The sequence below is a fragment of the Corapipo altera genome, unplaced genomic scaffold (genome assembly GCF_003945725.1).
Source record: "Corapipo altera isolate COAL_440 unplaced genomic scaffold, ASM394572v1 64, whole genome shotgun sequence".
NCBI lineage: Eukaryota > Metazoa > Chordata > Aves > Passeriformes > Pipridae > Corapipo > Corapipo altera.
The window spans coordinates 9,289,147-9,309,573 of NW_020884893.1; the positions used below are offsets into that span (position 1 = coordinate 9,289,147).

At 46.0% G+C, this 20,427-nt stretch overlaps 1 protein-coding gene across 2 annotated transcripts; it reads left to right on the top strand.

Moving 5' to 3' along the window:
- Positions 1-117: 117 nt before the first annotated feature.
- On the top strand, positions 118-11,432 carry ARFRP1 (ADP ribosylation factor related protein 1). 2 transcript variants are annotated; one of them, XM_027646219.1, is made up of 8 exons: positions 145-204; positions 1,520-1,620; positions 2,004-2,091; positions 2,543-2,625; positions 3,278-3,359; positions 3,523-3,593; positions 8,906-9,006; positions 10,469-11,432. In XM_027646219.1, exons 2-8 carry the CDS (start codon positions 1,528-1,530, stop codon positions 10,554-10,556), a joined length of 606 nt encoding a protein of 201 aa, XP_027502020.1. In that variant the 5' UTR covers positions 145-204; positions 1,520-1,527; the 3' UTR covers positions 10,557-11,432. The 2 variants fall into 2 exon arrangements, with proteins under 2 accessions (XP_027502021.1, XP_027502020.1); XM_027646220.1 differs by lacking the exon at positions 10,469-11,432 and having other exon boundaries at positions 118-202; positions 1,518-1,620; positions 8,906-9,010.
- Positions 11,433-20,427: the final 8,995 nt, after the last annotated feature.

Below are 20,427 nucleotides of genomic sequence, written 5' to 3' on the forward strand. Positions count from 1 at the left end.
CATCCACTTCCTCCAACACGTCACCTCGTCAGAGCTGGGGAGGGTGGTGTCGCTGTGCATTCTGGGAGTTGTAGTCCACTGAAACTTCCAGCGCCGGCCCAACAGAGGGGCCGGGACTACAATCCCCAGAGCTCCGCGCGCGGGATGGCGGCGGTCGGCGGTGCTGGGCAGTCGTGAGAGGCGGTGGCGGCGGCTCCGGTGCCGGTGCCGGGTGAGGAGCCTCGGGCTTCGGGTTCTGGGCTCTGAGCCCCGCCCGCCGCGCTTGGGGGCGGCAGCGGCCGCGACAGGGGTACGGCTGGGCTTGGGGCGGACCTGCCGGGCCGGGACCTGGCGCTGGGCCGTGAGGGGGAAATGGCGGTGAGGGCCCGTGTGCGCCTTCACCCCTGTCAGGCTGTGACAGGGAAGGAGGAGAGGGATCTCCTGGATATGAGGGGGATCTCCCGGGTCCCAGAGGAGCGGACCAGAGGTCGGGCACACACGGGTCACGTCGGGGACGGCAGGAGCTCCCCCCTCGCACAGCTGAAGGTGAAGGGTCCCGATCCCACCTGTGCGGACGAAGCCCCCCCGCCCTGAGGTGCCTTTATCATGAAACCCCCGATTCCTGCCCTGGAGCGCTTTTATTTCCCTCTAGGTGATGGTGTTTGACTTCAAAGTGATCGCTTAACCACGCACTTGCTCAGAGACAGCTGCCTCTCAGAGTCTCTGCCTTGAGGTTCCCTTTATCTGTGTTTGAACAGGGGAGTTGTTGCAATGGCATGTGAGTCAGCTGGAGCACTTGGTGCCAGTGCTTCCTGCAAAGCCTCTCTGCCTTGTGTGTGCAAATCCAGCCACTGAAAACACAACAAGTGTGGGCTTCTGCAGGTGCTGGTGTTGCTTTGATTCTCAGCTTTGTGGTTTTTTGCTGGGCAGCTCGTGTAGCTGGTCTGTGAGATGACAAAGCACTGTTTGGTGGGTGCTGCTACATAAGGCTGTTGCTGGATAAGGCTGAATTTAAGATAAGAAAAGGAATTATGTGCCTTTAGGATGCTCTGCACTCACTGCAGCCAATAGAGACCCCAGGGTGCTTTTGTAGGGATTGGGAACAAGGAGGGGAGACTGGCCTGTGCATTCTTTCTTAAAAATACCTGCTCTGTGTATTTGTATAAAGTTCACTTTGTTTTCTGTGGGTCTTACATTTACTGCAAGGGGTGTTCAAAGTCTTCCTCAGCTCCCCTTTGAGCAGACAAAGTTGTCAAGTGAGAGCTGAGTTTGCAGCAGGTGCTGGGCACTGTGTGCAGACACAGAGCTTCAGCCCTTTGGAAGATAATCCCTCCCTCGTGTGCATTTGAAAACTTAATCCTGAGCCATTTTCATGGTCTCTCTCGAATCTGTGATTTTTCCTGGGGTTGCCCAAATGTGAGAGTTCCTGATAAAAGAGCAATGTCATTTATTTGTCTGGGGTTGGGAAGAACTCACGCTGTGGAATGAGAGGCTTTTGGGAATGACCTGTTTGTTAATGAATTCCTGGCATTTTTTTGCAGGAGCAGGATGTATACACTGCTGTCAGGGCTCTATAAATACATGTTCCAGAGGGATGAGTACTGTGTCCTGATCCTGGGTTTGGACAATGCTGGTAAAACTGTAAGTGCTGTTTATCACCCTGTGGAGGGCACACACAGTCCTAAACAGCCTCCAGAGATAAATCTTCCATCACAGGTCAATCTTTCTTCAGCTGTATCATGAGTTATTTTAGTGCTGTCACACCAAACAATCAACTTTCCCCCAGTACTTAAATTTAGCACAAGCTTTCAGGGATGTGGCTGAGGCTTTGGTAATCCTATAATCACCTATGATCCCTTCTTTCCTTGCTAAAATATGGAGCAAGGAGAGTGGTTTGTCCAGAATTAGGTAGGACAGTATCTGTTCTAGCAGGATTGTGCAGAAATTAAAAGGCAGGTTTGGGGTAGGATTGTCTCAGCAAGTAAAATATTTGGCAGTAAATACTTTGTCTCATTCCTTTTCAGACCTTCCTTGAACAAACTAAAACCCGATTTAACAAGAACTACAAAGGGATGAGTTTGTCCAAAATCACAACCACTGTAGGCTTAAACAGTAAGTAAATCCATCTGGAATTTTTTCAGCTTTCCTGCACAGTTGGACAACAGCTGATTCTTGTTTGAAGTATTTAAGAATTGAAAAGGGCAGAATAGTTCCTGGAAGCAGAGGCTGTACCTCTCAACTGCCCAGGTCTTTTTGTAGAGAATAAAATAGGCTTTCTTAGCTTAGGAGTGTAAAAACCCCATGAATCCCGTTTCAGTGCTGTGCTCAAGCTAAATTTTACTGGAGTTCATTCTTTGGTCCAATTCTGGTGTTATTTACATGGTATGACTTTATATTTGTGGTCACTGTGCAGGTTTTGTTCTGTTGTTGCAAATAACCACTTCCTGTGATTTGTTCCCCTGCAAACCTATCCTGCCTCAGATTTCTCAGTGGGCTTTGCAGGTGTTTGTGCTTTACAACACCTCCAGTTTTCACTGGATTGTCTTTCCTTCTTTCCCTCTAGTTGGTACTATTGATGTTGGCAAAACTCGGCTGATGTTCTGGGATCTTGGCGGGCAGGAGGAACTCCAGTCACTTTGGGACAAGGTTAGAGATGTGGGTTTATTTTATTTTAATTTATTTTATTTATGCAACTTGTCCAGAGAAGCTGTGGCTGCCCCATCCCTGGAAGTGTTCAAGGTCAGGTTGGAAAGGGTTGGGAGCAACCTGGTCTAGTGGAAGGTGTCCTTGCCCCTGGCAGAGGTTGGAACTGGATGAGTTTTAATGTCCCTTCCAACCCAAACCATTCTGTGGTTTATTTTAGACATGGGTTTGTCTGTTTTAGAACTGAACCAGTACTATCATTTGGTAATCACACAGACTTATTTGTAACCCCAGTATTTAGCATCAACACTTTTTCAGAGATTCAACTATATCTGTGCAAGATGAGCCAAGATAATACTTAATACTTGCATTATTGTTACAAAGGCAATTACCAACCCATATCTGGGGCTTGTGCCATAGAGATAAGCTTTGGGGGGACACAGGTGAGCTTCCTCACCTGGTATATTGAGCAAACAGAACAGGCAGCACATTCTGTTTGCCTCCCTTCTCTCCCAGAGACACACCATGGAAACAGCTGGCCCTAACTGGCTGATCTCTTCCGTGTGTACCAAAATTTTACCAAATTAAAATAAAATCAGGAAGAGGAACAAATGGTCGCAGTGGATCGACACCAAGCTCTGTGTTCTCCTTGCAGTACTACGCTGAGTCTCACGGGGTGATCTATGTTATTGACTCCACGGATGAGGAGAGGCTCTCAGAGTCTAAAAGAGCTTTTGGTGAGTACAGTGTGAAGAAAATTGACCCAAAAGGTTGTATCAAATGAAATTGTAATGCAAGAAGGAGCCTCTGGCTTCATCCCTCTGTCCAGACAGTCTGTGCCATGTGTCTGTACAACTTCAGAACTGGCTAAACCTCTGGTGTTATTTCTGTGCTTTGTAGAGAAGATGATTACCAGTGAAGCTCTGGAAGGGGTTCCCATTCTGGTGTTGGCCAACAAGCAGGATGTAGAGGTAAGATTCTTGCAGATTTTCGTAAATGAGCAAATAAACCTTGGAAAGGTGAGCTCTGCATTCATATTAAATTTGTTCTGCATTCCCGGGCTGATCCTATGGGATTTTGCTGCCATGGGAAATACTTGCTTTGAATTTAGTTGTTTGTTTTTTTCCAGTGGCATAAATGAGCTTCCTACAGGCACATAGCTGTGAACTCTTTATGTAAACAGAACAAACTGCATTGCTATGGTTGGTCTTTCTCATGCCGTGACTGGGTGTATTGATACTGGTTTTTCCTGTTTATTCAGAAAAAAAAATAAAAATGTTTAGTGCACTTTGTTTATGCTGCTCTTTTAAAACCCAGGAACAGCACAACAAATGCATGTGAAGCATTATCATCCTTCTCCCACAGCTTGATAAGATCTGTACAATGAAACATTTGTTTGTCCTAAGGCATTCCATCTATGTCAGCAGGGAATGACGAGGAATGCTCTTTTCTGGTAACATAATTTAAATTCTTTCCAGCATATCCAAAACTGCAAAGGTCTTGGTTTGGATTTGCAATATGATTTAAATTATTTCCAGCATATCCAGAACTGCAAAGGTCATGGTTTGGATTTGCCAGGTTCGTGGGCGGTACAGTTTTTAGGTGACACATCCAGGGCCATCCTCCTCTCCTCCGGAATGGAAAAAAGGGAAGAGAGTGCCTGAAGTGGTCATGGTGTTTTACGTGTGTTCCTCCTGCTTCCCTCTGCGTTGTACCTGGAATTCCATGACTGCAGCTCCAGTGATTCATCTCTAGATGGAGCCAGAGGCTTCCAGTAGGATTTGGAGCACCAGCCCTGGCAGTTGGGATCAGTGTCGGTTCCAAAGTATGCAAATACTTCTCACCTTCTTCCCCTGGACTTTACACTTGTCCAAGTGATTGCACTTGTGGGAAGTACTTGAGACTTCCACAGAAATCACTTTGGCTTTACAGGAGGATTTGGTTACACTTCACATGTACAACACAACAGATTGAGTTTTGGATGATCATGAGATTGTCTAAGGGATTATCTAGTGATGGAATTAAGAGAAATGTTGTTCCATGTAAAACACAGCATGAGGTCGAGACAGAACTCCTGACTTGTGGTCCTGACTTCGCTGTGGTCTCTGGGATGTGGGATAATTGTCTTTTCTGTGTGGAAACCAGAATATTAACTCTCATATTTCCATGCAACACCAGAGCTGTGCTGCAGGGAGCAGCCTGCGCTCTTGCCTTTAGAGCTGGAAAGCTGTTCCCATTTTCCTCTTGGCTGTATATGCATGTTTTGTTATGGGCACACTGCAGACCCTGCCTATTCTGGCACTCTAGTCAGACTTAAGACAAATAACTGAACAAGTGGACTTCTTTAAATGATTAGAAAGAGGTATTTGGAGCAGGCTCTCAAGATAAAAACTAATTGACTTTCTGCCCCTTCTGGAGGGTCCAAGACCAACCCACTGACTTAGTGCCTTTATGCAGTCATAGAACTGCAACAAGAGATTAGCAAAGCTGAACCCAATGGGGCTTTCCCTGTTTGTAACAAATACCTAAATTGGATATTTTGAGGTTCACTCCTGCAGTCTGATCTTGGATATGCACACAGCAGAGGCATCAATGCTGTTAGCAAATCATTGAGGGGGTACAGCTTATTTTTCAGTAGCTATTCAGATTCTCTTAAGCAAGGGTTAGAAAACTTGGTGGCCTGGTTCTCTTCTTCCAGTATAGCAGAATGGAAGATCTCTGGAATAAAACTGAACATTAAGGGATTATCACTGATAGAGATTTTTCTGCTCTGGATCTCCAGACATGTAACTGTAGTAGGGAATTCTCACCAGCATTCCTCTATCCTGGACCACGATAAGGGAAGATGAGTGATATGTTAATCTTGCTGGGATTTGCAGGTGAATGATAATTCTGGATGATGACTTACAGAGAGGCCAGCAAATACATCAGAAGTAGAACATCTGACATACTTGGGGTTTTTTGTGAAGTTTACATACCTCTCAGTAAGATAACAAAAGTTCTGACTCAATACCTGAATTTGCACGAGGTGTAAGAATTCTGCTGTGAACAGGCACCACTACCCCAAGGTTCATTGTGTCCTCTCAGCACTGCCAAACACAAGTGGTATTTGGTCATATCAGGGGATGAAATACATTCACAGACTGCAAAACACCAATTCAGACTCTTTATGGAATAGGCTGTTCACATTCCTGTTGTTTCTCTTTTAGTTCCATTCTGATGATTGATTACTCTTGAGATGGCTGAAGAGGCTGCACTTGAGGTTTTATCCTGAAAGGTTTTATCCTGACAGGAGACCAAGCAGCAACATTGCCTTTGGTGAATGGATAGACTCTACCCTTTTTTGGCTAAAACTTGCCTTGCTGCTTGATAGATTTTTAGGGGAGCAATTGATGAGTCTTAATTTGGGTAATGCTTTTCTGAACCCAGTTGATAAAAAGAATTAGCTTTAGTCCTGGCTATATTATACCTTGAGGGGCCTTCACGAAGAGATGTTTTACAGTGTTATTTTGGGGAAGTTGAGATGGAAATATGGTTTGTCATGTGTTGTGTGAGGTTCCTCCAAACTAGCTCCTGAAAGGTCACTGTGGATTGTGTTATTTTAGTGGGCACTGTTGATGTGGTCACAGGTCAAGCTTTTGAGTTATGTGCTTTCAGCTGAGAAACAAAACACATCTGTAAATAAATATTTTGTAATGTGTCTGGGGAGGTCTCTCTTGGGAGACAAGGGGAACTTGGAAGCCACAGCTGACATTTTCCCCTGAGCATGAGAAGCTCAGGTGCCCCTTGCTGGAGTGACAGATAATCTGCCTCATCCTCTGCTGTAAGATGAGATTCCAGTTTGTGGCTTCCCCTCAAAGACTAAAACAAGGCTTGTCCACATTGGTGTTATCCCTCTGCTGTGCTGCTCTCCTGGATCTAGAGGGGAAAAAGTTATTCCACAGCACAGGAGTGGTGTTGTGATGCAGTGGCACCCTGCTGCAACAATGTGAAAGGTGCAAAGTCTCCTCAGGAGCAAAACTCCGATGCGCGTTTCCATGGAGAGAGCCATGGCTGGACAGTTCTGTGGGAAGTGGGGCAGGCCATGGTTATACCAGAGGGTGGGAAAGGCAAGTGATGACAGTGGATTATACTGGGAGGGGAAAATGGCTATAATTGTAGCCATATAATTCCCAACTGCACTGGGAAAAGTGGATTCTCAAAGGCCTCAAGGATGGGTGAGCTGAAGGATGTGGGTTGTCTGGGTTCCTGGGTGTGTGCTGATCTGCCAGCTGGTTTTGGGATGTTCGTTGCCTGTGCAAGTAGAAATCAAGGACAGTATGACTACTGTCTATTGTTATTTCCTACCTTGAACACTTTCATATTTATTTTAGAAATATTTTAAAATGTGTGGTCATTCAGAAAAGGGGAAGTTGTTATACAATGATATTAAAGCTTAAATTATATTTCAGAAAACATTTGCTCGATTTCAACTGCCTTGAGAGTTAGTCTTCCTGCTGCTAAGTTCTCATTGACTGAAAAGAAACAAAGACATAAAAAATAGTTCAAATTACTGACATGCAGCTCTTCCACCTTCCCATTTGTTGGGTAATTGATTTGTCCAGAGCTCTGGCTTAAACCAGGAGGCACTTGGACCTGCCTTTCTTACTGGGCAGTGAATGCCACACCAGACTAAAGCAGCATGTTTTACAAACCCATAGAGAATGGTTGGTTGGTTGTTGTCTCTTGCCCATCTCCCAGACCTACTGATATGAATTCCAACTCCCAAGTCCAGTCTGACTCCCTCTAAAGTCAGTATTTGGGTTTTTTTAAAATTAGCTATTTTTCCTGTGACTGACAGTTCATTCATATGAACTGAGCCTTTTTCACTTGGCAGAAATCCTGAATTAAATTGTTAGGAATTTGGTGCAGTGATGTCAGTAACATTTTTGGATATGGTTTCCAGGTCATTCATTGAAAGGGCAAGTTTGAAATGCAGCTTGAGGTCATAAGAAAGTACAGTCATCCAAAGTTGCACAACCGATGGAGTCGAGGACAGTGGGTGAACTGGGTGTAGTTAAACTCCTCTCAAGGCATTTCTTAAGAACCCTTCTTATTTATAAGCAATGAAACCTGCTTACTTGTTGAATGGTTATCTCCATGGAAGTTTCTTGTATTTAATTTCTCCAGAACCAGTGATTTGCAAAATAAATGGCCGCTATCATTAATTTCCGTATTTCTGTTCTCTCAGAGTTCACATCTGCTTGGCCGGTCCTCAGGACCCACAAGGGTCCGATTTGGCATTTGTGTAAATTTGTAAACTTGTCCAAAGCATGTATTTGGGCCTCATGGATGGGTCAAAGCACATATTTGAGCCATGCTGAAGGTACAGAATGTCCTTGCAGAGAGAGGAGGAAAGGTGGGCTCGTGGCCAACTGAAGTGCTTAAATGGCTCATCCAGGACTTCTGAGGAAAAAGCAAGCACTGAGATCAGGGAAGGATCTTAGAGGCTGGTGATTTCTCTTGTAGCTGCTTTGTGTGCTCAGGGAGGTGCAAGTCCAGACTTCACTAGGGCAGGTTTGCTTTTGTTGTGTTTGTAACTCTAAGAATCAGATTTTTGTGGTAACACTGCGATTTGTGTCAGTAATGCACTTGTTTATCAGGGGGTTTATGATCTGTGTTGTAAAGCCGCTTCCCAGCAGCCTTCTGGCAGCCTCACAGAAGTGCAAGACCTGCAGAGGGTCAAGAGCACAGTGACATCAGGCATCAGAAAACACGCTGCATTCAGTGGTGCCAGCGTTCCTGTGAATGCAGACAGACAGGTGCAGGGTGGCTGTGCCTGTAGTGGCAAGGAATGTGCTGAGAACAGTGCCCAGGCTGCTGGCTGCAAACAGTCCACTGGGCTTGCAGCAGGTCCAGTGTTTCAAAAACCTTTGTAAATAGTAAAGCTCTTGTAGTACCCTGGTGGACAGAAGCTGTGTGTGATGATGGGGTGGGTTGGAAGGAGTATCCTGAGGGAGTGCAGGTTGTGCCTATTTTCAGGACTCTGTTTGCTTAGAAGTGCACAAATGTGTGTGTGTGTACTGTCTGCAAACAGCATTCTCTTGAGTGAAAAAAGAAAACATGTTAATTTTTTTGGAATGTAAAGAGGTGAATTTGCTGTGTTGGTGGGTGAGGGGGTTTAAGCTCCCAGCATTGCCATCCTGACCAAAGCAGGACTGCAGACACGGTAGGATTTGTTGTGGAAGAAGGTCACCATCTCTTGCAGCACGGAAAGCAAGCTCTTCTTTGGTTCCCTTTGCAGACTTGTCTGTCAATACCTGACATCAAGACAGCATTTAGTGACTGCATTAACAAAATTGGGAAGAGAGACTGCCTGACTCAAGCCTGCTCAGCCTTGACTGGGTGAGTATGAGAATGGATGGAGTTTTGTTTGACTGAGCAGCTGTGGGGTGTCACACACAGAGCAGCAGTATGGGATTTACTAACCCCTGAAAGGGAGCTGGGCTTCCTCCCAGCACTGACCTGTGTGTGAACCCTGTATGTGCACCAGGTCAGTAACTTCATCTGTAAATCCTGCCTATGAAACTGCATGGAAATGTACTGTGGGACTTGTCCACACACAATAATCCTTGCAGATGCTGGCTTGCTGCAGCTCCTGGCTTGCTGCAGCTCCTGGCTTGCTGCAGCTCCTGGCTTTTAAGTTAAGGAGTCAGTTGAAAATGCAGCTGTTGATGCCACTGCCAGAGAAATGGGGGGTGCTCTGCTACCACTGCTGCAATTATGCTCTTGCTTTCATATTCTTTGGTGTGCAGATGAGCTTTGTGATGTGGGTAATGTAACAGTCTCCAAGAGAGTTCTCACAAAGGGACGCCTGGTGGTTTAAAATTTGATGAGTAAAACAGACCAAAGTCTGGCTGTACACAGCTGCACACCATGACCTCGACCAGCCCACTGGATTCCTGACATCTCAGCGTCACTACTGCTCCTCTAATCTTGCAATACTTTGGTTACACTTTCAGTTCTTTGAGTGAAAAGTGCTATTTGTTGCAAGTTTAAAGTTCTGTTCCAGATGGCAGAAACACTCCTGGCTGTATTTCTGCCTGTGCTAAATCCAGAGCTTTGAGATTTCTTCTAAATCTAGCAAGAAATCTGTGTTATCATACAAGCAACTGCAAAAAAAACCCTCTTAAAAAACCTCTTAAACCATGGAAAAAATCTGTTGTCTGCATTGCTACAAAAAACCATGCCATTAAGCAGATGAGTGACCAGAAGAACAATGGTTAAGCATTGACTGGAAGAGAAGTATTAGGTGAAAAGCAACCTTTTAAAACACTTCAAGTTTTGGTCTGTGTGGAATTTCCTTTCAAAATTCCAGTTTGAGCTTGCACTAAAACAATAAATAACTTGTTGAAAGTCCTGGCTGGGGAGCTGTGCAGACCAGCGAGGTGGTGACTTGCTTGGCAGCCCCAGCACAGACAGTTAACAGAAAGATGGAACCACAATTGGAAGATCTGATGCAACTGATGTGAGGTTTGTGGCAAAATAACCTCAAACCAGCTGTCAGGTTTGTTTGATGCTTGTTCGTCCCAAGGTTTCCACAGAGTCGGTGACTAAATTGGATGTAGACATGTACAGACACCAGAAAAATAAAGGATGGAGTTTATATCCTTAGTTAGAAGAAATCAGATCCCTATTGTGTGCCTGTATGAGAAATAACACAGTAATGGCAGTAAATAACTGCAGGGCAGAGCCCTTCCCTTTCTCTTGTAAGGGCTCAGGGCCTGCCTGAACCATGTTTCTGTTCTTGTTTGTTCCTTGTCGTTGATTTATTTTAAAACCTTATCTGCTTATCTTACTTCCTTAGCAAAGGGGTGAACGAAGGAATTGAATGGATGGTGAAGTGCGTGGTGAGGAATATCCACCGGCCCCCAAGAAAGAAGGACATCACGTAAGGAATTCCAAGTCAGCCAAGGAGCAGACAGTCTTTTTCCACACAGTTTTGTGTTCCCTTTAAAGAAGGTGATCCACTGGATTCCTATTACGCCTGATTCTTCCCTAAGTTTGGAGACAAATATTCTCTTTCTGTGTCTAAAAAACTTGAGCCAAGGATTCCAACTGGGTGGGGGGTGGGAATCTCTTACATTAAGTATTAAGTCTTTGGCTTGAGAGCATCCTATGTAGCAACCTACACATTGTTGCAGATGCAAAGGACTTAGTTTTCTACTGTTTTACTTTGTGATTCCTGATTTGTTAGTCTAACAGGCTGGAGGCCAGTGACATGAAGGAACTCCTGAAGGAACTGTGCAGGTGAATGTGGGAGGGGAGGAGCAGCCTGGGGAATGGCTGTCCCTCCTAACTGAGAAGATCCCTTGCTGCTCCAACCCCGTGGTGTCTGCAGGGTGTCACTGGCCCTGTTATGCTGCTGTTTGTGTAGTGGGGAGAGACAGTGTTGATTAGAACTTGATTTTCAGCCGGCGTGAGGACTTGTAACTTTGACCTGTGGTAAATTCAGACATGGAAGCCAGCAACTGCACAATGGTCATAGGATCATGGAATTGTTAAGGTTGGAAAAGACCTTGAAGACCATCAAATCCAAGTGCATGGTTGTATGCTGGTTGAAATGGGTATTCCTACCAGGACATGGACTCCAAAAGCACTGCCCTGCTCTGACTGCCAATCTCTTTGTGCATTCTCTTTAATCCTAAGAGTAATTGGGATCTTCTGTAACTGGAATGAATTGAGGCCCTCTCTGTGATCCTTCTTGGCCAAAAGCAGAACCTCTAGGCAGGGAGAAATCAGTATGCAATAAAGCTTCCTACTTCTTTGAACTTCTCTGGCTGAAACAAGTGATGTTTGGCAATAGCAGAACTTAGCCCTCTAGTTTTTTGAAATGTAAGAAAGAACAGACAGGCAGCACTCAAAGTCAAACAGTGCTCAGTTCTTACCTCACCTACTCAACCAGATCTGCTGATGTATCACTAACATTTCCCTGAGTATCTCATTTTACATGAATTTGATGGTGGTTTGGCAGTGGCTGTTGCTCCTGACCTGGTTTAGTTACTCCTGGTGCTGTTTGCTCACAAAGTGAAGGGCCGTTAATCAAGGTGTACTTGAGCATGTCAGCAGTATTTGTTTAAAGTCTGTGGGTTCGTGTGTGTCAAAGAACTTTCTGCTGGATTTTTCGCGTGCAACTCACTGCAGATTTTTTTTTTTGGAGAGACAACATTCAGTACAAAAGTTTTGGAGACCCAGTGGCCACTGATCATCAGGGAAATCTCTCTCACTGGGCTGCCTTGGAAAGCCTGACTGTTTTCCAGGTGACTTTGTGGCCCTGGCTGTTTTGGTTGATAGGGTTGGTACTGACAATTAAGATGTAAAGCGGTAACTAGTGAACAAAAATACCTTGCTGAGAGACAAATTGCTTCAGTCAATTAGCTTGTGTTGTCAATTAGTCTGTGTTGTGGGATACCAGGGGTTTTCCAAGCTTTCCACATACTCTTTTCAGATCTCTTGATCTCCCTATTCCCTGGGAGACCAGGAAGGAAAAAAAACAGTTTCTAGACACAGATTGCTTTGTTGCCCGTATCAGCAAGGGGTCTTAAATTAAAACAAATGTTTTGAGCTCAGGATTCCAAGTTCTCAGGCGTGGGAGAGCCTTTCTCCCACAGACATGCCTGGGCTGTGGTAGGTTTGTATGAACCATATATGGTAGGTATGTGATGGTCATAACAAACCAGGGAGGATTTCTCTGAAACCAGCAGTGAAAAGGTCACTAATTCACAGCTTCCAGAGCAGTATCCCAGCAGGTACCAGGTGGGCCATTTTTTATATTTTGATCATAACTTTAGTATTTTATCCTGTTTTAGACTTACAGGAACCACAGACTTATTTAAAATGCTTAAGTGACACACCACCCCCCCCCCCCCACCTCAACCAAAGCAAGGATGTTTCTGAATAGTTCAAATGAAATCAAGTTTTCAGATTTTTGATACATTTGCATTGGACCTATTTTGCCCGTGCCAGCTCGCAGCAACCTACTTCTCTGAAGAGCTGCTTTATCTTCCCAAGGTGAAACATCCGCTCAGTAACCCCTGTTGTCATGCTGTACATGAGGTAAAGGTAAGTGTCTAATAAGCTAGGCAGTGATTCCTCTTGCCATATTTGAGCATTGGCAGATGGTTACATTTCTCTCACCCATCTGGAATTTCCTACACAAAGATTTACGGTCCGGGAGCAGCAGGAGGCAAGAGCTAAAAAAACACTTCTAAGGCTTTTAGAATCCCAGTGAATCTGCGAATCCCAGCAGTGTCTGTGTGCTGGCAATCCCATCTTTGTTTGGAACTCTGAGAAGACACAGAGTAACTGAGTTACAGCGCTTTGACTGGTACAACCTAATCCCGTCCCGTCGCGTCCTCAAACGAGGCAGCAGTGACATGGGACCTGACATCTGGGGGATGCTGATGTCAGAGCTTATCCCACTTCCCAGGACATCCTGTCCCACAGAACCAGGGGAAAAATACCAGGACAAGTCAAACACAGCTTCATGTTAAGTCCAACATCCTAGTCCAGGCTCTGGCCAGTAACATCTGGTGAAGGTGAAGCAAACAGAGGCTGCTTGGGAACTGTGCCCTGGCCATCCTTCCTACTCTGCCGAACTTAAATCAGCCCATCATAGAGAAGTGGACCTAATATGCAGTGCTGCAGGGTGGCTTTGTCCCTAATTGAGCTATTTTTAGTCTTTTCTTCATTAAGATCCTAATTCTGTACTGCTGACACATCCAGCACGTCCATCAGTTTGTTTAGGGAAGGGATCTGCTGTTGCACATACAGATCACAATCTCGAGCGAGTCTCCTCAGCAATGATGTTTTAGCTGAGCATGAGCCTGTTGGGTTAGTCATGATTTCCAGAAGTGCTCGTGATTCACTGACTGAGATACCAGTGCACATTTGGAAAATGTAAAGTTGCAGCATTCCTCAGCTAAAAAAACTGCATTAAAGTATTCAAAGGATTCTGAATTGATATAGGCATTTCACTGTATTTTGGGATGTCCCTGATGGCAAGTGGTATTAATTCAAGGAGAGAACTTCTAGAGAGGTCTGCTAAGGAAGGTAATGAGTGGTACTGTCACTGCTCTTGGCAATTATCCCTTCAAATTAAAAAAATCTGACTAATGGGGATGGTAATTCCTGGCAGCCACAGCCAGTGGTATCAACACGTGGAGGACATGAAACGTCAGGGCTCTGCATGCAGCTCTGCTGCTGGTCTTCACCTTTTACCCAAAGCAGCACCACAAGCTGAGTTGCCTTCAGCCTTGGGGTTGTTTTCAAATTCCTGAGTATTTGTCTGTAGGTTTCCCAAAAGCAATTCGGACAATCAAGAAAGACAGAGTGAACTGACTCCGCCGTGCAGACGGTTTCTAGGTCAGGTGCCCTCTCAAAATTCCCTTCTGGTACAGATTTCTATTCAAATGTGTCTGAAATCTCTCTCCAGGGAGATAAGAGGCAATGGGGAGGTGGGAAGAGCCATCGCCCTCTGCTGAGCTCTTATCAGGACCAATGATGTCAGAGAAACTAGAGCAGGTGCTTTTTCACAATGGAATTTTACACCCATTGGAAATCCCGTGTAAAACATTCCTGGTGGATAACACAGTTATTTTTTTTCTGGACTTTGGTCATTTCCTGTAGCATTGCCCTTGGGTTTTGTTCCTTGTGCTTCTGAAATCCCTTAAGAGTTGTTTTTCTGCTCCTCTGGTAGAACCAGCTTTTGTGAAAACTCCAGGGGGTTTTCCATTAGTTTCCTTACATGCACTTTGCCCTTTTTTATTCCCAAACCACCTTCAACAGGCTCTAGTCCCAGCTGTCAGTGGTGTCTGCTCTTGTACAACTTCGTCTGTACAACTTATATCTGATCACAAGCCTTCACTCCTGACAACCATTACCTCAGAAGGGAGTGATGCTTAAAATTCCTGGTAAAGCAACAAGTTGGTACTGTAAAGAATCAGACTTCATGGAAAATGACAGAGATCTGGCACAGAAAACATGGACAGCACAATATGCAACATTACTAGGGAAAAAATTAGCTAAAGTTTTTCCATAACCTAGGTGCTTGTTAAGTGGAAACAAGGAGAGGAGAAACACTGGTAGTTTACACTGTGCTGGAATTCTGCCTGACATTTGTTTTTAAACATGTACAATCACTTTCTGGAGGCAGGAATCTCCTCATTCCTTCTCGGTTGCACTCTTTACTTACAGCTGCTGATGGCAAATGAGTTTCAAAATTTCCGTGTTGTCATCAGTGTCCTCTTGAATACCACATTGCTCACGTGCTTTTTTGAGGATGTCCTTGCACAGTCTCACCTTTCCCACATGTTACCTGGTGTACTTTCCTTGAGACAAAATCCTTGCTGGACCAGTACTTTACTAACACTACTAACTCATGAGTAGTAACTTCTTTCTGTGTTCAGGCCATCTTGTCTAGGCTGTGCTTTTGCCAAGAAAGTTTGGACCAGATGATCCAGGAGGTGCCTTCCAACTTGGAATTCTGTGGTTATATGGTTCTCCATCCTTTGAAGTGTACATCCTTCAGCTGAATGCATTTCATGCTAAACATTTGGAGGAACTAATCCAAGCCTCTGACCCAGTGCAGCCTTAAGCCATCTGTATTCAGTACATAGCAAAAGAACTGCTCTGAGGGTAAAACTAAATTCAGTGTGAAATTAAGTTTATCTTTAAGTGCTTTCCTGAAACAGAAACCTCTGGAGTTGTTTCTGTTGTGTTCCAGTTCAGGTCATAACCAGGAACTCCTCTGCCAGTTCTCAGAAGTCAAAGAACCTGATACTGTCTCACTGGAGATTTCCTTCAGAATTTTTTTTTTCTTTTCTGAGTTATGCTCCCACAAAGAGTAAAAGGGTTCCACAAGGCATTCATAAGGAGGAATAAGGAATTTGTTGTTCCCAGAAGCTGGTATATTATGAACAGCACCTCCCGTAACAGTAACAGGCAAAGGAATGCAGGGTCATTTTGTAGAATCATAAAATATCTTGAGTTGGAAGGAATCCCCAAAGATCACCAAGTCCTACTCCATGCTGAGCTTTTGCTGGGTTTTGTGACCAAAGCCCTTCAGATGGATTCTTCTGCCAGGGGAACAAGAGGACCTGGGGGATATGGAGGGGTGTCCTGCCCTGTTGAAAGATTTTGCTCCTCTGACACAAACAAGACTTGTTTCTACATGAAATATTTGTGGTTACATGTCATAACCCCAGTATCAGCCACCATGCTGTGGCAGGGGAGCTTTGCCCTGGACAGGACAGCAGTGGGGTGAAGGCAGCTGTGGCTTCCTGGAGAAGGACAACAGCTGAACCAAAACCAACTGATCCCACACAGCGAGGATTAAGATCTCCCAGGTCTGCACCCACATCCTCAGGGTGGTGGAAATTTTGACAGCTCATCTGCATGCCATGAGAAGAGGCAGGATCATGGGATAGCTCACACCACAGGCTGTGAAAGACTAGTAACTGTCTCGTGAGTGCACCTGGTGTATCAAAGGGGATCTCTGTAAACAAGAGGTGCTGAATCACAGGCAAGATTGTTCCTCCCTGACGTGAGAGCAAACAACACATGAAACTGAGCAAAAGAAGAACTTGGGGTTGATCTTGTCAGAACTAATTTGTCCTTTCAGATTCAGAGTCATGGAATGGGGAATGTACAGTCCTGTTATTACCCCCCGAGTTTCCCAGCTAAAGAATTCTAGTCTTAACTTACGGGAAGACCAAGTCCAATACATCACCTCCCAAGCTCCAGTATCATAGAAGGAAGCAGAGAGAGACAGAAATGAAAACCAGCAGCAGGGAATCTGTGTGATCTGACTGAGGTTGAATGGAACAAGTCCCTGATGCCAATCTGGACTCTCCAGACCTTTATCTGATCCCTTATGCTTCCCAGTCAAAAACACCCTGAAGCCCACATGCCTGAGACTCAGCAGCACTGACCACCCAGTGCACGTCCTTGCTGAGCTCATGTCTTCACAGCAATAGCTGGGAAGTCATCGTTCCCTGTGTTTCCATAGGAAAATGATCAAGTCTCCTGTCTCCACTCTCATGTTACAGCTAAGCCACCACACTGCTGGAGCTCCTCTGTGTTCAGAGCACGTGGGAGAGCACAGGATCCTGATGCACTGAGTGCTCAGTGCTCTTCCTGGGTGAGCAATGACAAAAGACACCACAATGGGGACCTCAGTGCTCCCCACATCCTCATGGCACTGTGAGGTCTGGAATCCCCAATACTACTTAGTCACTTAGATACAGCAGGTTTTCTGTCCTCCCTCCCTAGACATTGTGTAATTGGAAAAAGCCTTTGTTTTCAAGGTCAAGCAAACAGTTGCTTGGGGAAGTCTCCTCTTGACTCAGACAATAACACATCAAGGGCTGGTGGTTCTAAGCAGCAAGGGTGTTGTGTACAGATATTGTAGCTGTGGCCATGACTGTGTTACCCAGAAAACTCCTGTAAGTTAAAGGGCATCAGAAGGTTTACTAATATGTTCTGATTTTATTCAAGCTAAGGTGCCCAGAACCTGAGCATTACAGTCTGAGTACCTTGGGAGCCAGGTCAGGGGAGCCAAAAAGTGTCTGATCAAATAGAATCAGAGAATATCCTGAGTTGGAAGGGACCCACAGGCTGCTTTGACAAGTGGGATTATGCACTTGCATTGGTTCCATGCCCTCTGTGTCCCTCCGCACACCTCAGAAAATCCCTGCCCTTGCTTTCCTCCAGCAATCCTGGCTCTACCTGCTTGCGAGGTCAAGGCATGACCTCACTGAAGAAACTCCCGCTGACTCCTTCCACTCACGTTAATCATTCACCTAAACCTGTTCCAACCCCTTGGAGCTGCACCAGCACTCGCAGCCCTCCCCTCCCACAAAAGAGGAACGTGTCCCGGCGGCTCCTGCGACGAGCAGGCCAGGAGCACGTCAGCTCCTGCTGATGGTGCTCTGGGCTTTGAGGCATCACCGCCAACCTGAGTCACTGCCACACCTGGTTGTGGTGAGAGGTGGCCAAGGAGCCCACAGCACCGACCTAACCCACTTCAGCACTTTAAACCAACTAAATCATTTTGTGGCATTTTATCCCGTTTTAAGCATTTAACAGCCTGACATGGAGAGCAGCATGGGCTTGGGCTTTCTATGTAGTGCTTGTAAGCATTTGGAAAATTATCTTCTGTGTACTAAATATCTGAGTCATCCCAGGAGAGTGCTGCATCCACTTTTAGATGTTACCATGTGCTGTCCTCAGCCACAGCTTATTAGTAAAGTCATTTAAACCATCAGGGAAACAGCTCACAATGCTGACCCTTCCTCTTCTCTCTCCGGACTTTGGAAACTTCAGTGGAAACCAAAAGGGGTTTTCATCCTCTTAACTTCAATTAGCTGAAAAGGTGAAATACCTCATGATCAGCTCGAGGGTGGTTTGGGAGTGCTTGCCTTGGTCCAGGTGTCCAACGGTGGGAGCAGATGTGGGAGGAGCTGGGGCTGGCACCATGCAGTGCTCATCCTGGCTTTTCCAGCAAAGCCTGTTTCCTGGAGGCTGAGCAGGACTCACGTGCCGGGGTGTTTGGCCGCTGTTATAACGGTCAGTATTTACCAGAACCTTCCCAGTCATCCTGTCTGTGAGAAAACTTCCTGGCGCAGAAATTCCAGCTAACTCACCAATGAGGGGACTTAGGTCAGGGAGAGACCTGGGGAGAGGCCCCAGACCACCTCAGCATCAGGAGACACCCTGGCAGAGCAAGTCACACTGGTGGCACCAAACCAGGGAGCTGCTGCTGGCCCAGGGTATTACCCCCTCCCCAGTCCCTCGGTGCTGCATTTGCTGGGGGCAGCAGGGGCAACCTGGGAGTGCAGAGCTCTTTGACATGATCTGGGCCATCCCCAGTTAATTAATCACCCTCTCCTGCCCTGGCAAGCTGAGGTCTGCGGTTCCCACTGCAACCTGGCACAGCACATGGATGCCAGACATTCATCATCCCTCTCCAAGGAGGGGTCAGACATGGTGGGCCCACACTTTGTACTGGGAGGGCCACGAGGCTCAGCAAGGCATCATTTCTCAGGAAGATGGGGAGTAGTCAAGGCTCTCCTCTCCCTTCCACACCTACATGGGGTGCTTAACCCCTTGGAGTCACAGCTGTGGGCCACAAACTTTGGCAAACCTCTGGGTGAGAGCAAGCCTGCCAAAGCATCTGCTGTATCTGCTCTATCTGAAGGGACAAAGGGTCTGTGCAGACTGGTGTCCAGGTGGGACAGAACACTCACGATGGTTGGTAAAACCCCCAAAATAATAAAAAAGACCCAAAACTTCCCTCCTCTGCACCAGCATTCAGCAGAAAAAAAACATTTCCTGGGCTCTTCTCCATGGCCACTCTGCTTCCACCTCTGCCAGCGCCTGGTCAGATTCAGAGCCCTCAGCCATGAGGCATTGCCAGAATAACCACAGCTCATCCAGGAGTTCAGAGACCAGAACTGGCTGCCTGTGTAGCTGCTGGAAGCCTTCAGCCCACACCCCAGCTTTTGCCTTGCTGGTGAGAAGGACAGCAAGCTCCAAGGACCACACAAAGTGTCCCAGGACCCTGAGCTCAGCCACCAGGCCCCATAGGGACTTCCATCTCAGCACTGAGGTCTTCCATCACAAAAAAATACACAGAGAAGGCACCTCTTTGTCTTCAAAAGTCACCCAACTAAACCAGGATCTAAGATAATGATTATCAGTTTCTTGCCAACAATATTCCCATTTTCCCTCCTCCTCAACTTCCACATATTTGAAGAAGCCATGGTGGTGTGGATGAAGAACAGGAGGTGGTTTCTGCACTTACAACCCTCCATTCTTGCTCCATTTCAGACTAAGGACACCGAATCCTTTGTGCTGAGTCAGGGCTAACTGCAATGCAGCAGGATGGGAATCCTTCAAGGAGCTGCAGCCAATGCTGGAGGCTCTGGCTGCCCTTGTCTTCAATCCATCAGCTCTGGGTGTCCTGCCTTGCACTCTGCCTCAGAGAAAACTGAGTGTGGGGGCACTTCCACATAGCACATGATTCAGAGAGCTTTAAATAGCTCCAAGTTGGGGGAAAATATTCCTCTTTCGAACCGCAAACTATTCTTGGCAACTGCTTAGTTAAAAAAGAGCTCTAAAAAGTCCAGCTCATTCAAGGCAAACATAGTTCATCATTGTTACAGGCTGGAAAATGCCCGAGGGGGTCACTATTGTTGACTTTACTAAGCAACATCTGCTTAAAAAACCCGTCTGCAGTCAGCACAAGTGCCCCGAGCCTGGTCCTTGGCTGACTGAGCAACTCTTCACTTGCTGCAGTGTCTGGTTGGGTCTGGGAACAAATCTGGGGCTCAGAGGAGACATGGTTGGGTTGAGCTGAGACCTGAGACCTGAGCTTCACCCTGGCCACAAATCCCAGTGCAGACAGACTGCATCCCACTGGCACATGACCTTACCATGGCTCACAGAGGCTGGAGCTGGTGGGCTGTGGGGTGGCTGGTATTGTGTGATCACCAAATCACAGAATGGTTTGGGCTGGAAGGGACCTTAAAGTTCATCTTGTTCCAACCCCATGCCATGAGCAGGGATGCCAGCATGCTGAGAAGTATGTGCAAAAAGCAGGCAAGGGTAAGCAGGATCAAATATGACAGTCTGGGACTCCCAACATCACCTCCAAATGAGACTAGGAAAGGACTCTGGTGACAGAGAATTGTATAATAAAATAACTTCTTTGGTTTCTTTCTTTAGAAAACAACTTTCAGACAAGGTATAAAAATAGGTAGTTAA

Coding starts and splice junctions, on each gene's coding strand:
- ARFRP1 (XM_027646219.1), top strand. CDS start 1,528: ATGTATACACTGCTGTCAGGGCTCTATAAATACATGTTCCAGAGGGAT. Junction 2,626..3,277: donor TCCAGTCACTTTGGGACAAG/GTTAGAGATGTG, acceptor TTCTCCTTGCAG/TACTACGCTGAGTCTCACGG. Junction 9,007..10,468: donor GCCTGCTCAGCCTTGACTGG/GTGAGTATGAGA, acceptor TTACTTCCTTAG/CAAAGGGGTGAACGAAGGAA.